Genomic DNA, 14,880 nt, shown 5'->3' with positions numbered 1-14,880 from the left:
GATATTGTTTGCTTCTAAGATTCTGAGAGATGTTTATTAATCACTTTCTCCAGGACTTTGCTAAGCCCCCCAAAGTAGAGAGATAGGTCTATACTTATCTATGTGTTCTGGGTCCGGCAATGTTTTTTTTGTTTTTTAATAATGGTCTTATAACAGCAAGCGTCCATGTGTCCACTCTCCAAGGATGAAATATAGATGTCTGTCATAGCAGTAGCAATGGCATCACCTCTTGCAGAAGGATATCTAGAGGAGCGAGATCTAGCTGGGAACTTGATTTAATCCGCCCTGCAATTCCGTAGTATCTTTCCTTTCCATTAATGGAAATATGTTGAGCGTAGCATTTTATTGATTGACAGTGGTGGCCTCAGAATGAAAATGTCACTTACCCAGTGTACATCTGTTCGTGGCATCAGTCGCTGAGATTCACATGTTCTGCAATAGCTCGCCATCTGGTGTTGGGTCGGAGTGTTACAAGTTGTTTTTCTTCGAAGAAGTGTTTTCGAGTCACGGGACCGAGTGACTCCTCCTTCTGTGCTCATTGCGCATGGGCGTCGACTCCATCTTCGATTGTTTTCCCCGCAGAGGGTGAGGTAGGAGTTGTACTATAGTAATAGTGCCCGCGCAATGAAATGTGTAAGTATGTACCTATTAAAGGTTTAAATAATATATATACAAATGTACAAAATTGAAGGTAACTTCTGAACTGCTACAGGCTTCCGGGGAGGTGGGTGGGCACATGTGAATCTCAGCGACTGATGCCACGAACAGATGTACACTGGGTAAGTGACATTTTCAGTTCGATGGCATCTGTCACTGTAGATACACATGTTCTGCATAGACTAGTAAGCAGTTATTTCCCCATAAGCGGTGGTTTAGCCTGTAGGAGTAGAAGTTGTCTGAAATAGAGTTCTTAATACAGCTTGACCTACTGTAGCTTGTTGTGCGGATAGCACATCTATACAGTAGTGTTTGGTGAATGTGTGAGGCGTAGACCATGTGGCTGCCTTACATATTTCATGCATTGGGATGTTTCCTAAAAAGGCCATTGAAGCACCTTTTTTCCTTGTTGAATGTGCCCTGGGAGTAATGGGCAGTTGTCTTTTTGCTTTAAGGTAGCAGATTTGGATGCATTTAACTATCCATCTGGCTATACCTTGTTTTGATATTGGGTTACCTGCATGAGGTTTTTGGAATGCAATAAATAGCTGTTTAGTCTTTTTGATGTTCTTTGTTCTGTCAATGTAGTACATTAATGCTCTTTTGACATCTAATGTATGTAGTGCTCTTTCAGCCACAGAATCTGGCTGTGGGAAAAAAACTGGTAGTTCTACCGTTTGATTTAGATGGAACGGTGAAATAACTTTTGGTAAAAATTTAGGATTAGGTCGTAGGACGACCTTATTTTTATGTATTTGTATAAAAGGTTCTTGTGTTGTGAACGCTTGAATTTCACTTACTCTTCTTAGAGATGTAATGGCGATGAGAAAGGCAACTTTCCAGGTTAGGAATTGTATTCCGCAAGAGTGCATGGGTTCGAAAGGTGGGCCCATGAGTCTTGTTAGGACCACGTTTAGGTTCCATGAAGGAACAGGTGGTGTTCTTGGTGGTATAATTCTTTTAAGACCTTCTATGAATGCTTTGATGACTGGTATCCTATAGAAGGAAGTTGAATAGGTAGTCTGCAGGTATGCAGATATTGCTGCAAGGTGTATTTTAATAGAAGAGAAGGCTAGCTTTGCTTTTTGTAAATGGAGCAAGTAATTTACTATATGTTTTGGAGTTGCGTGTAGTGGTTGTATCTGATTATGATGGCAGTAACAAACAAATCTTTTCCACTTACTTGCGTAGCAGTGTCTAGTGGATGGCCTTCTGGCCTGCTTTATGACTTCCATACACTCTTGGCTAAGTTGTAAGTGTCCGAATTCTAGGATTTCAGGAGCCAGATTGCTAGATTCAGCGATGCTGGATCTGGGTGTCTGATCTGTTGGTTGTGTTGCGTTAACAGATCTGGTTTGTTGGGCAGTTTGATGTGGGGTACTACAGAGAGATCTAGCAGTGTTGTGTACCAGGGTTGTCTTGCCCACGTTGGTGCTATTAAAATGAGTTTGAGTTTGTTTTGACTCAATTTGTTTACTAGATAAGGAAGGAGAGGGAGAGGAGGAAAAGCGTAAGCAAATATTCCTGACCAGTTCATCCATAGGGCATTGCCTTGGGATTGCTTGTGTGGGTATCTGGACGCGAAGTTTTGGCATTTTGCGTTCTCTTTTGTTGCAAATAAGTCTATTTGAGGTGTTCCCCAGAGTGTGAAGTAGGTGTTTAGAATTTGTGGGTGGATTTCCCATTCGTGGACTTGCTGGTGATCTCGAGAGAGATTGTCTGCCAGTTGATTCTGGATCCCTGGAATAAACTGTGCTATTAGACGAATTTGATGGTGGATTGCCCACTTCCATATGTTTTGAGCTAATAAGCTTAACTGCGTTGAATGTGTTCCTCCTTGTTTGTTTAGATAATACATCGTTGTCGTGTTGTCTGTTTTGACAAGGATGTATTTGTGGATTATGATTGGTTGGAAAGCTTTTAGTGCTTGAAAAACTGCTAATAATTCTAGATGATTTATATGCAGTTTTGTTTGATGTATGTTCCATTGTCCTCTTATGTTGTGTTGATTGAGATGTGCTCCCCACCCTGTCATGGAAGCATCTGTTGTTATTACGTACTGTGGCACTGGGTCTTGGAAAGGCCGCCCTTTGTTTAAATTTATACTGTTCCACCATAGAAGCGAGAGGTAAGTTTGGCGGTCTATTAACACCAGATCTAGAAGGTGACCCTGTGCTTGAGACCACTGTGAGGCTAGGCACTGTTGTAAGGGCCTCATGTGCAGTCTTGCGTTTGGGACAATGGCTATGCATGAGGACATCATGCCTAGGAGCTGTAGTATTGTTCTTGCTTGTATTGTCTGATTTGGAGACATGTGTTGAATGACTCTGTTGAAATTGTGAATTCTTTGTGGAGTTGGCGTTGCTACTCCTTTTGTCGTGTCTATTATGGCTCCTAGATATTGCTGTACTTTGCTTGGCTGAATGTTGGATTTTGCAAAGTTGACGGTGAACCCTAGTTTGTAGAGGGTTTGTATGACTTGATTTGTGTGGTTTGAGCATTGTGTGAGCGATGTGGTTTTGATTAGCCAGTCGTTTAGATACGGGAATACATGTATTTGCTGCCTTCTGATGTGTGCAGCGACTACTGCTAGGCATTTTGTGAATACTCTTGGAGCGGTTGTTAAACCAAAAGGCAATACTTTGAATTGGTAATGTATTCCTTTGAATACAACCCTTAGATATTTTCTGTGTGATTGATGTATTGGTATATGGAAATATGCGTCTTTGAGGTCTAGGGTTGTCATGTAGTTGTGTTTTTTGAGCAATGGTAACACTTCTTGTAGTGTGAACATGTGAAAGTGGTCTGATTTGATGAATGTGTTTACTACTCTGAGGTCTAGAATTGGTCTCAGTGTTTTGTCCTTTTTTGGTATCAAAAAGTACAGTGAATAAACTCCTGTGTTTATTTGTGTGCTTGGTACTAATTCTATTGCATTTTTTTGCAGTAGTGCTTGAACTTCTATCTCTAGAAGCTGTGAATGGTGCTTTGATAAATTTTGTGATTTTGGTGGTATGTCTGGAGGGAATTGCAGGAATTCTATGCAATAACCATGTTGGATAATTGCTAGGACCCATGTGTCTGTAGTTATTTCCTCCCATGCTTCGTAATATTGACTTATCCTTCCCCCCACTGGTGTTGTGTGGGGGGGGTGAGTGACGTGTGAGTCACTGCTTGTTGGTAGTGGTTTTGGGGCTTTGAAATCTTCCTCTATTCCTAGGGAATTGCCCTCCTCTATACTGGCCCCGAAAGCCTCCCCTGTACTGTCCCTGGTAGGTGGACGGTGCGGACTGTGAGGTACTAGCTTGTGTGGCCTGACCCCGAAACCCTCCTCTAAAAGGTGTTTTGCGGAAGGTGGTATAAGATCCTCTGCTCTGCGGGGAGTAGAGTGCGCCCATGGCCTTGGCAGTGTCAGTGTCCTTTTTGAGCTTTTCTATGGCTGTGTCGACCTCCGGACCGAACAGAAGTTTTTCGTTTACTGGCATGTTAAGTACTGCCTGCTGAATTTCTGGCTTGAATTCAGACGTTCTGAGCCATGCGTGCCTACGGATGGTAACCGACGTATTAATGGTCCTTGCGGCTGTGTCTGCTGCATCCATAGAGGAGCGTATTTGATTGTTGGAAATGTTTTGACCCTCCTCAACAACCTGTTTTGCTCTTTTTTGTAGATCTTTTGGGAGATGTTCAATGAGATGCTGCATCTCATCCCAGTGGGTTCTGTCGTATCGCGCTAGCAGCGCTTGTGAGTTTGCGATGCGCCACTGGTTTGCTGCTTGGACAGCGACCCTCTTCCCGGCTGCATCGAACTTTCTGCTTTCTTTATCTGGGGGAGGTGCATCCCCAGAAGTGTGTGAATTTGCCCGTTTTCTGGCAGCCCCTACCACCACAGAGTCTGGTGGCAGCTGAGAGGTGATGAATACAGGGTCCGTAGGAGGCGCCTTATACTTTTTGTCCACTCTAGGCGTTACTGCCCTACTTTTAACTGGTTCCTTGAAGATCTCCTTTGCATGGCGTAGCATGCCTGGGAGCATAGGCAGGCTTTGGTAGGAGCTGTGGGTGGAGGAGAGGGTGTTAAATAAAAAGTCATCCTCTACTTGTTCAGAGTGTAGTTCCACATTATGGAACTGTGCTGCTCTAGCCACCACTTGTGAATAGGCTGTGCTGTCCTCAGGTAGTGATGGCCTAGTTGGGTATGTGTCTGGGCTGTTATCAGACACTGGTGCATCGTACAAGTCCCACGCGTCTTGATCTTGGTCATCGTGGCTCATGGCGGTGTGAGCTGGCGAATGTGACGGGGTGTAAGTTGGCGAAGCCGGAGTTACAGGTGGAGGCGAGGGAGGAGGTGTTACCTTCTTTGCTGTTTGTTGCTGAGGAGCCTCTAGTGCTATAAACTGAAGTGTTCTCTTTCTTTTGACAGGTGGAAGGGTACTGATCTTCCCTGTCCCCTGCTGAATAAAGATACGCTTTTGCGTGTGATCCACTTCAGTGGATTGCAGTTCCTGTTCGAATCTGTGTTTTTTCATTTGTGAAGACATAGAATGCTCTTCAGTATAGGAGCCTGAAACTGGGTCTGTTGGTGCTTTTTTCGGCTCCGAAAACCCTGTTGTTTGTCTTTTCGGCTCCGAGGTAACCTTCCTCTTCTTTTGTGCCGAAAAATCTTGGCCCCTATGGTCTTCGGCGCCACTGTCTCGGCGTCGATCCGTGTCGACACCGAACTCTCGGTGTCGATGCTTCTCTTTAGCACTCTCTCGGTCCCGAGGAGGCTGCGTGCCGGTGTCTCGACCGGAGTCGGACGATCTCGACACTGAATGGGCCTTTTTCGGTGCCGATTGTTGGTCACCGGTAATTTGGGTTGAGCCATGGCCGGTTGGCAGTGGCGTCCCCTGGGCCTTTTTGCCTTTTTTAGGTTCTGATCTCGACGTCTTACTCACAGTTTTTGTATTGTCGAGTTCGTCGGAGTCTGAATCCTGGATGGAAAAGGATTCCTCCTGTTCCTCTTCTGTCTCGAACTGTCGATGCTCCTTTGGCGTGGACGCCATCTGCAGTCTTCTCGCTCGACGGTCGCGCAGAGTTTTTCGGGACCGGAACGCCCGACAGGCCTCACAGGATTCTTCGCTGTGCTCGGGTGACAGGCACAGGTTACAGACCGAGTGTTGGTCCGTATAAGGATATTTGTTGTGGCATTCAGGGCAGAATCGAAACGGGGTCCGTTCCATCGGCGTTGTTCTCCACGCGGTCGGGCCGACTAGGCCCCGATGGTGTGCCGAAATCTACCCCGAAGGGCACCGAAGCGCTTCGATGTTCAATGCGTCGTCGTGTGTGTTTATCTCGAACCGGATCGCAACGATACCGTCGAAAATCTTCCGTTTTCAGCTATCTTTCCGTTCCGAAACTCGGAGCGACAGGAACACGTCCGAACCCGATGGCGGAAAGAAAACAATCGAAGATGGAGTCGACGCCCATGCGCAATGAGCACAGAAGGAGGAGTCACTCGGTCCCGTGACTCGAAAACACTTCTTCGAAGAAAAACAACTTGTAACACTCCGACCCAACACCAGATGGCGAGCTATTGCAGAACATGTGTATCTACAGCGACAGATGCCATCGAACATCATGTTATTAGATTCAGCTTCATTCAACAAAGCATTGTAGATACGCTGACTATGGCCAAAAAATGATTAGCTAGTGCCTCACAGCGGGACTCTGAGGGGATACAACCTGTGCCTGAGATAGCAGGTTTTAAAAGGAATTCACAATAGTGTAAAGTTCCTTAGAGGAGTTCTCTGCCTGGTTGAGCCTACATGCAAAATTATTCAACTGGGCTTTTCAAATAGCATGCTGATATATTTTCAGAGCCTGTCTATAGGCTTGTTTATCACTATCTCTATAATGGGCCCTCCACTTCCCCAGATCTCTTACAAGCTTTCTTTAACTCCGACAACTCTGTAGAAAACCACTGGGCTTTGTAACAGGACTGGGGCTTCTTACTTACTCTTATGGGAACCAATCTGTCTATGGTAGTATTGATCCATTTGGTGAATGCTGAATATGATGTAACGTCTCCAACAAACTCACAAACGGAATTTCACAAGCATGTTTCCCAGTTATGCTGTTCCAATTTGGACCATTTTTACTGGTTCAATTAATTGCAATACATTGTAATTAAGTAGGTGTATTCTTGCACAGACAACATATGAACTACTGCTTCAATATAGCCTGCACTAACTATCCTATCACAAGCTAAACTATACATGACAACAGTCCCCTTTAACTGCACCAATGTATTACTGCTGTCCTGAAGCATTTACCATTGTCAATACTGCTACAGGATGGTTGCTGTACAATTGACATCTACATGTATGCACTGTCTGTATAACAATGGATTGGTGAAAGGCTGCTTTAAAAAAAAAAACTGATGAGGAAGAATTAGGAAGTGAACTCAGGATCCGGGTATAAAGGCGGACAAAGAAGGAACTTATGTCGACATGCAGGGGTGGCGCTTATATGCAGCTCCATCCTCAGTTTCAGGGGGGAACAGTCAACATGGAGCCCCATGGTGGCACCTACCGACACATGGGAGCAATGCTGGTAAATCTTCCAGTTCCAGTCTAATGGCTGTGGATTTATGTTCTAAAGGTCAGATGTTACACTGTAGCAGTACTTGCCATTGCTTTCACAGTGTTGACACAACCGCACACAGACATTTCATGATGCCTGGGAGTCTGAGACCATCTGTGAAGGTTGACTGTGAAGCCTGAAAGACACACAGTTGAGCGACCCTGTTAGTGCTGCTCTAGTGTTGCTGAAATAAAGGAGCATTTATCTGGGTCAAACAATTACCTTTTCTAGGAATCTACTCAGAATGTTGTTCTTTGACCTTTTTGGCACCATAATCTTTGTAGCATTTCAGTTCCTAAGTACCAGTTTCTTTCAAAAACACCAGGGCACTCATTTTGACTTTCGCGGTTAATTGCCCTGACGCTAAAGCCAAACCTGCCACAAGACCACCAGTGCTGGCGGTCTGCAGAATGACATACTACAAGTGCTGGCAGCCATATTTGTGGTGGAAAGTTGCTAGCACTCGTGCTGGAGGTCGGCAGTGCAGAGGCGGGTGCATCACCAGCACTGTCACAGCAGCAGGAATCCACCCGCCGTATTACAAGCCGTAATATATGGCTTGGCAGAGCCCTGCTGGCGTGGTGATGCCGCCGAGTTGGAGGTGCACACCGCCGGCTGCGGCAGTGTGACCACACCGGTGGGCCAGGCGGAGTTGTAGAGGCTTGGCGTCTGCCAATCCCCACAACTCTTAATGTGGTGGTCCTTACCGCTGGCTGCGCAGGCGGCAGGATCACCACAGCAACGCTGGTGGTCTCATGACTGCCAGCCTTGTAATGAGGGCCCAGATGTCTTTAAACTTTTAAGGTCACTAGGTCGGACTAGTATTTTCCTGATGCGTTTCACCACAAAAGGCCTTTCTTCAATGGAACATTTGAGATTTTGTGTTTTGGTAAGATTAAAATAAATATGGGCACCACTTTTCGTGGGTCCACAACCTGGGACTTCGGGTGTGTTCCCTTCCCTCGGATCCAAAATGTATTGTTCTAACAATGCCTGCTTAACACTTGAAGGTTAGTCAACGGTGCTAAAGATAAACTTTGTGTAGCTGACTCCAAAAGCAGCAAATCACTGTAGTCAGGATTCTACACCACGCTTGAACTTTCCAGAATTTTGAGCTGTAGATTTTGAGCTTGAAAACTGCACAAGCCGAACATGGCGTTTCACTTTTGTGCCAAGGCAGATACAAGTTATGGTGGGAATCCATCAATGGTGATGTTTCACACAGAATTTAAAACAGTCAAAAAAATATAGGAAGCACAAACATCCTGGCCACTGTTGACCTGCACAGCCACAGAGTCCTGGAATCTGAAATACCCAAAGCATCGAAAGCCTCTGGTCCAAAATCCTTCTCTAACAATGCCTGTGTCTTTTTCTGTGTGGAAGCAGTGAAAACACAAGCAAAGCATTTGCTGTCTCCCAGATATCCTAACGAGGATTACAAACCTGAAAGGCAGAAAACAGAACTTGAAGGTTGCAGATATGTTGTGAGGCATTGAGGGCATCTGGATGAACATACTGGCTGTTTGTTTGGCCCATAAAACGTCCATAAGATGATGGATGATTTTCCCAACCATGACGTGGCAAAATAGTGAAACGTATGCGAGTCTAAAATAGGTAAGTTTGATTGATAATGGATTCAGTCTTTTAGGGATTTTGATTCTCAGTTGTTTTGCCAAGGTGGACAATCTAAAGGCCCTCTAAATAACTCACTGTGGCACACTGAAATAAAATACCTATTGCTCACCTTGTAGGATTCTTTCTCCTTCACAATTACTTCAGTCTCTTTCACATCCAACATGACCTCCTGTAAAAAACACAGACATTTACTAAGTTTCTTAAATCAACAGGACTTTCATACAAGAACAAATATATCTGTAGGAAAATTAAGATTAGAGCTCACTGGTACTGTAGATCTTTGGTAAATAAGATGTATTACCTTACACCTTGCCACCTAAACCTATTTATGGACTGCAAGCCTTCCGCAGCTTACTCCCATGACTGAATATTCTTGCACATCCTCACTCCCTTGAGTACACCATGCCACACTCTTCTGGAGTGCAGAAAAAGCTTTCACAATTTCACTTCTGTAAGTGAAGTGGACAGTCACACCGTGAAATCACTGAAAGGGTACCTTGCCACATCTGCATTCTAGCAAACAATGAGCTTGCCAAACCCATTCTCCATTGAGTGAAGAAGAACCTGCGGCATCTTTACTACATTAAGGGCCACATGTACTAAAATGCAATTTTGTATTTCATAAATAGTGACTTCATAGAAATTGCTATTTAGGAAATGCAAAATGCTATGTGCCAAGATACTCATTTTCTAATAGCGATTCCTACAAGGTAGGAATCGCTATCAGGAAATCCCAAATAAGGAATCCCATTGCATTTGTGTCAATGGGTCAGTTTTGCTTTTCCCAAATAGCGATCTCCTATAAGGAAATTGCTATTTGGGTAATGCAAATCCAAAGATGGCAATGAGAAAAAGGCCCCACTTCGTGCACCCCAATAATAGTGGTGTACATGTAGAGTACACATATGCCCAAGGGCCATATGTGTGCTCTATTGCAATTTAAAAAAAGCATTTTGGGGTGCTTTTTTTCTTAAATTGCACATGGTTACCATTGACTTAAAGTTGCCCAAATCACATTTAGGTAATGCTTTGTACATCAGAATAGGAATCGCAAATAGGTAAATCCTATTTGCGATTCCCTAAAGGCCTTTGTACATCAGAAGAGGCCATTTTGCATTTCTTAACAGCCTGAAATACCAATTTGGACCATTAAGAAATGCAAAAGGGTTTTGTACATTTGGCCCTAAGAGAAGAGAATTTGCAACATCCTTAGACACACTCACTCCAAAGTGCAGCCTTCCACAGGTTCAACCTCAATTAAGTAAAGCCTGCAAAACATTCAGTCAGGTAAATGGACAGCCTGACATATCTTGTCATCCTCCTTATGTCAGACCACCTTCTTCTCGCTAGACATACCTAACATGTGCTTATACTTCAAAGAAATCCAGGAGAAGCACTCAAATTTCTTGTATTGTACCTTGGGAGGCAAATGCTGCTCCAACACCATCAAGATGCCACGGTCCAACACTTCCTTACCGCCATACTGAAGAGGAGAAAGGAGAAAGTGGGTGTTATAAAGATAAAGCTCTATTATTCACCCTCACCCCACTACAAATCTCCAGTACTTACCGATCCAACATTGCCTTGGCCCAGGTATCGCACCCTGTACAAAAGCCTGTCAGGGAGGAAAGATAATGTTACCAACGTTGGACACACCGACCTAATCAAACACCCTGAAGCCTGCAACCTTTGCAGATAGTCAGATCCACTGCTGGTAGAACCGGATAAGGCCTTAGAGATGTAATATATCACATAAACATGGGGCACCATGACACAGCATAGGAAATCACTCTCTCCCATTTATATCAAACTTTGAAACCACAAAAAAAGGGTAGGTAAAACACACTGAAAGTATCAAGTCACTCTATGTATTTTATTTACAACTTAGAATCATTATTTGCAAGTGGTGTCACCTTGCCACAGAACATGAAATGGTAGAGATAAAGCAAACGGATATGCCGTACTAATGACTGACTGCGCGCTATACAAGTGCTAATTAACAAATAAGTACACTTTTCGTACAGGGCAGTCTGTAAGCCTTAGTGGTGGTGAAAGGTGATGTAGTGCATATGCATAGGACTGAAGACCTCATAAAGCATGAACTCCAGGCACTGTCTATTCATAAGTGACAAGAACCTCAAAGTGTATGTCTAAGCACCCTGACATGGTCTGCCCGTATTGCCCAAATTCCTTGAATGATCTGTGAATGTGCTCCAAACTCCTTAATGGTCTGTCCATGTAGCCATGATCTACCATGTGTATCAGACTTCTACAGATGCCTTATCCTGAGCCCCAGGCCAATCACAGGGCTTATTGACTTTAATAAAAATGTATTAAGTGCAACAAATGCCCGTAGGCATCTTGGGGCAAACGTCTGACAGGTTTGAAGCACCAGATTCGGAAACCAAAAGGTTAGAGAAGGAACGAAAAAGACAAGTTGTCAGCTGTTTTCTAAAACTGGCAAAGTTCTGCTGATTTTTAAGACCTTAAAGAAATTTGTTCCACTATTTAAAGGTCGAGTAAACAAAGCTTCCAATGCCCCAAGATACTTTGTTACATTTAGAGACTATGAGTGTTCTGGATGCAGCTGAAGGCAAGGATCTCTTTGGTACTTACCACGTAAATCTCTTCCTCAAATATTCTGGGCCTATGAAATGGAGAGATTCATGGGCCGTACAGAGTGCCTTAAAAGCCACTCGTTTCTTGACAGGAAGCCAATAAAGCTCTCGTAACGCTTGGGACACTTATTGAAATGTGGGAATTTTCTTTAGGAGATGGGCTGCTGCATTCTGTAAAAGCTGTAGTTTGTTTAAGGACCATAGATGAACACCCTGATAAAGGGCATTACAATACTCCAGTCTGGACAATACCAGTGCAATGACAACTGATTTTTGCAGGTCAAATAGGATAAAAGGAGGATTTTTTCCTCAACGTTTTAAAATTAAAAAATGTTTTAAAAAACAGGAAGAAGTGAATCTGAATTTAACTTAAGGCTGTTGCATCCCATACAGTTGACGACCTCACAAATGCATTTGTTGAAGCAGTGAGAAACTTCAACGTTGCCCAAAATGGGTAATATAATTTGAGTGTCGTCTGCACATGCAATTGTGGAGAAGCACAAGGACTGTATTAGTTTAACTAAAGGAACTGCATTTTAAAGGGTGTAGGGATCAATGATGACCCTTGAGGGATGCTGCAGGAAAAAGAAACGGGTTTTGACCTAAACTCACCAAGGAAAACCGACTGCTCTGCTCTCTGTCAGTGATAAAGGATCACAGAAGATCCAAGGCTGATCTACAAATCCTGATATTAGCTAAACAATCTACAAGGACATTGTGTCTCACTGTGTCGAAGGCTGCAGACAGACCTAAAAGAATCAATTACACCTTCCAACCATTGTCCATCATTGCTCTTATATCCTCTGGGGCTATCAACAAAGCTGTTTCAGTGCTATGGTTTGATCTAAAACAATGCTGAGCTCCATCAAAGATCTCATTTCTGTTTGGAAATTCCAAAAAAGTGATGTTAAGATGCTTTTCAAGACTTTTTGCAGGCATTGGTAGATGAGAGATTGGATGTAATTGTTTTTCCTTGTTGGTGTTTGGAGAGGTTTGATTCAAGAGAGGAAGCCTTTTTCCTTACATCAGGAAACTACCTAGATGAAATTACACTATTCATTAATTTCGTCAGAATAGGTGTTACCGTCTCAGCTATACCTTGTATAATTTTTGGAGAGCAAGAGTCATAGGGAGCTCCTGATTTAGTAAGGGTGAAAAGTTCAAACACTCTTTTTGGGTAAGAGTAGGAAACACTCTAGGCTCCTGCTGGCTAAGCCCAATAGATTTTTCACCAGAGGAAGCAGGGATAGTGTTGAGACTTGAATCAAAATCTCTATAAACTACCTCAACCTTATTTCTGAAAAAACTAGCTAAACTGTCACATTGCCTAGTCAGTGAACTGCACTGCCACCTCATAGCCCCACTGGCAAGTTAAGCCCTTCTGTCCTCTGAACTCTGATCTCTGTCAGGAGTTCCAGGCCCTCCTCCACCTGCGGGCTTCTGTCTGCGCCTAATCCCTGGTGTCTATTGGGAGAGCTCTGCTCTTCTGCTAGGCTGCCCTCTGCCTCTTTTCTCTGTTTTCCTCTTTTGCCTCTTTTTCTCTTTGTGTGCTATTCCTCTTGTGCCTTGCTTTCTGCATTTATTCTCTCTTCCTCATTTTTCTCCCCTCAGTCCGCTCTCTCTCCCTCCACTCTCGCTCTCCCCCTCTCTCACTCCCTGCCGCTGCTGCCCTGCCCCCTCCTCTCTCTCTCGCTCTATCCCTGCCGCTGCTGCCCCCGCGGCCCCACTCCCTTTTTTCATGCTGTTTCCCGCTCCCGTAATTGTCTCCCAACTGTCCTATCCTCCCTCTTAATTAATGCTGTCGCACCCAAGGCGCACCTAAGGCAAGCCCACCTGCGCCCTTCCACAACCCGAACACGACCAGCGCCAGGGCCCCTGTTCCTACTACCCACCGCCTCTACACAGCAGCAAAACTCATCGCACTCAACCCAGGACGCAACAACAACTGCAAGGCAACACACACAGTCCCTTCAGCTGCCTCCGCTGCCGTCAAAACTGCACCACCACCAAGACCTGGGACCCAGCACAACCCACCCGCAACAAATCTCCGAACCCGAAACCCCTGAAGTGCATCCTCAACGTCTGCTCCCTCCATAAACACACCACCAAAATCTGGGACCTACTTGACAGCACCACCCCGGATGGAGCATTCTTCACTGAGACCTGGACCAACAACACCTCCGGCTCAGACATCGCTATCCCCCAAGGAAACAAGATCACCCGGAAAGACCGCCCCAGTAGTTCTGGGTGGGGGGAGGGAATCGCCAAAGTCTCCAAAGAAGCCTCAAACCTGATGGAACACCTTCACTTCAAGCTACACACCAGCTGACATCCACCATCAGGGGAACCATCATCTACCATCCCACCAAACCTCGCACACCTTTGGCCGACTGCATCTCCGCACAAGCCCTCGCAGCCACCAACTACACCCTGCTGGGAGACCTCAACTACCACCTTGAGAATCTACAAGACCCCAACACCGCATCCCTCCTAGACAAACTCCACAGCATAGGACTCTGACAGATGGCGACAGAGCCAACACACTCAGCAGGACACACCCTCGATACCATCTTCACTACAGGACCCTCCGCTACCTTCAGCCGCGCCAAGGTACTCCCATGGACAGATGACTGATGCAGCCACTTCACCTTCAACACACCCATCATCACCAGACACCAACACCAGCCATCGCATAGAAACTGGACAAGAATAACCGACGATCATATTAACGCCGCCCTCGCCATCGCCGCCCCCACCATCGCACGCAATGACCCAAACACCGCAGCACGCACCTTCCACAAATGGATCACCAACCGCGCCAACACCATAGCCCTCATCAAAAAGAACACCACCACCCACGCAAAGAGAGCCAGCTGGTTCACCCCCAAACTCTGGGAATCAAGACACACTTGTCGCCGCCTCGCGAAAATCTGGAGAAACACCAAATCCCCAGAAGCCCACAGAACTTCAGAGCCGCCGCCACCACCAACTCACCAGAAACACCACAAAGAAGGCTATCCAAGACAAGATCTCCTAACAAGCACATAACAGCAAGGAACTCTTCAGCATCATCAAGGAGTTCGCCCAACCCAACAGTGAAACAAAGGACATCCCACCCTCACAGGACCTATGTAACAGACTCAACACCTACTTCCACCACAAATTCAAGACCATCTACGACACTTGAGACAAGGACAACCCACGCGCAGAACCCCCCCTTCCAAACCCCAACACCAACAAACCTACAATCGCCACCTGGACACCCCTCTCCACGGAAGATACGCTGAAAACAATGAAGTCCAAACATTCCTGGGCCCCCATGGGCCCATGCCCCCATCTCATCTTCAACAGA

General features: G+C 45.2%; 1 protein-coding gene across 1 annotated transcript in view; it reads right to left on the bottom strand.

Annotated features, from left to right (window-relative positions):
* LOC138246022 (uncharacterized) overlaps positions 1-14,880 on the bottom strand; it is a 672,335-nt gene that overhangs the window by 205,474 nt on the left and 451,981 nt on the right. Inside the window, exons 11-13 of the mRNA XM_069200173.1 lie at positions 10,480-10,525; positions 10,328-10,393; positions 9,020-9,079 (exon numbers count right to left, since the gene is read on the bottom strand). Of these exons, the coding sequence (XP_069056274.1) occupies positions 9,020-9,079; positions 10,328-10,393; positions 10,480-10,525 (172 nt within the window). The remainder of the gene's footprint in view (positions 1-9,019; positions 9,080-10,327; positions 10,394-10,479; positions 10,526-14,880) is intronic.

Source organism: Pleurodeles waltl, chromosome 7 (assembly GCF_031143425.1).
Source record: "Pleurodeles waltl isolate 20211129_DDA chromosome 7, aPleWal1.hap1.20221129, whole genome shotgun sequence".
Taxonomy (NCBI): Eukaryota; Metazoa; Chordata; class Amphibia; order Caudata; family Salamandridae; genus Pleurodeles; species Pleurodeles waltl.
Note: the sequence above shows the minus strand (reverse complement) of the source record. Positions and strands in the feature narration are given on the sequence as shown.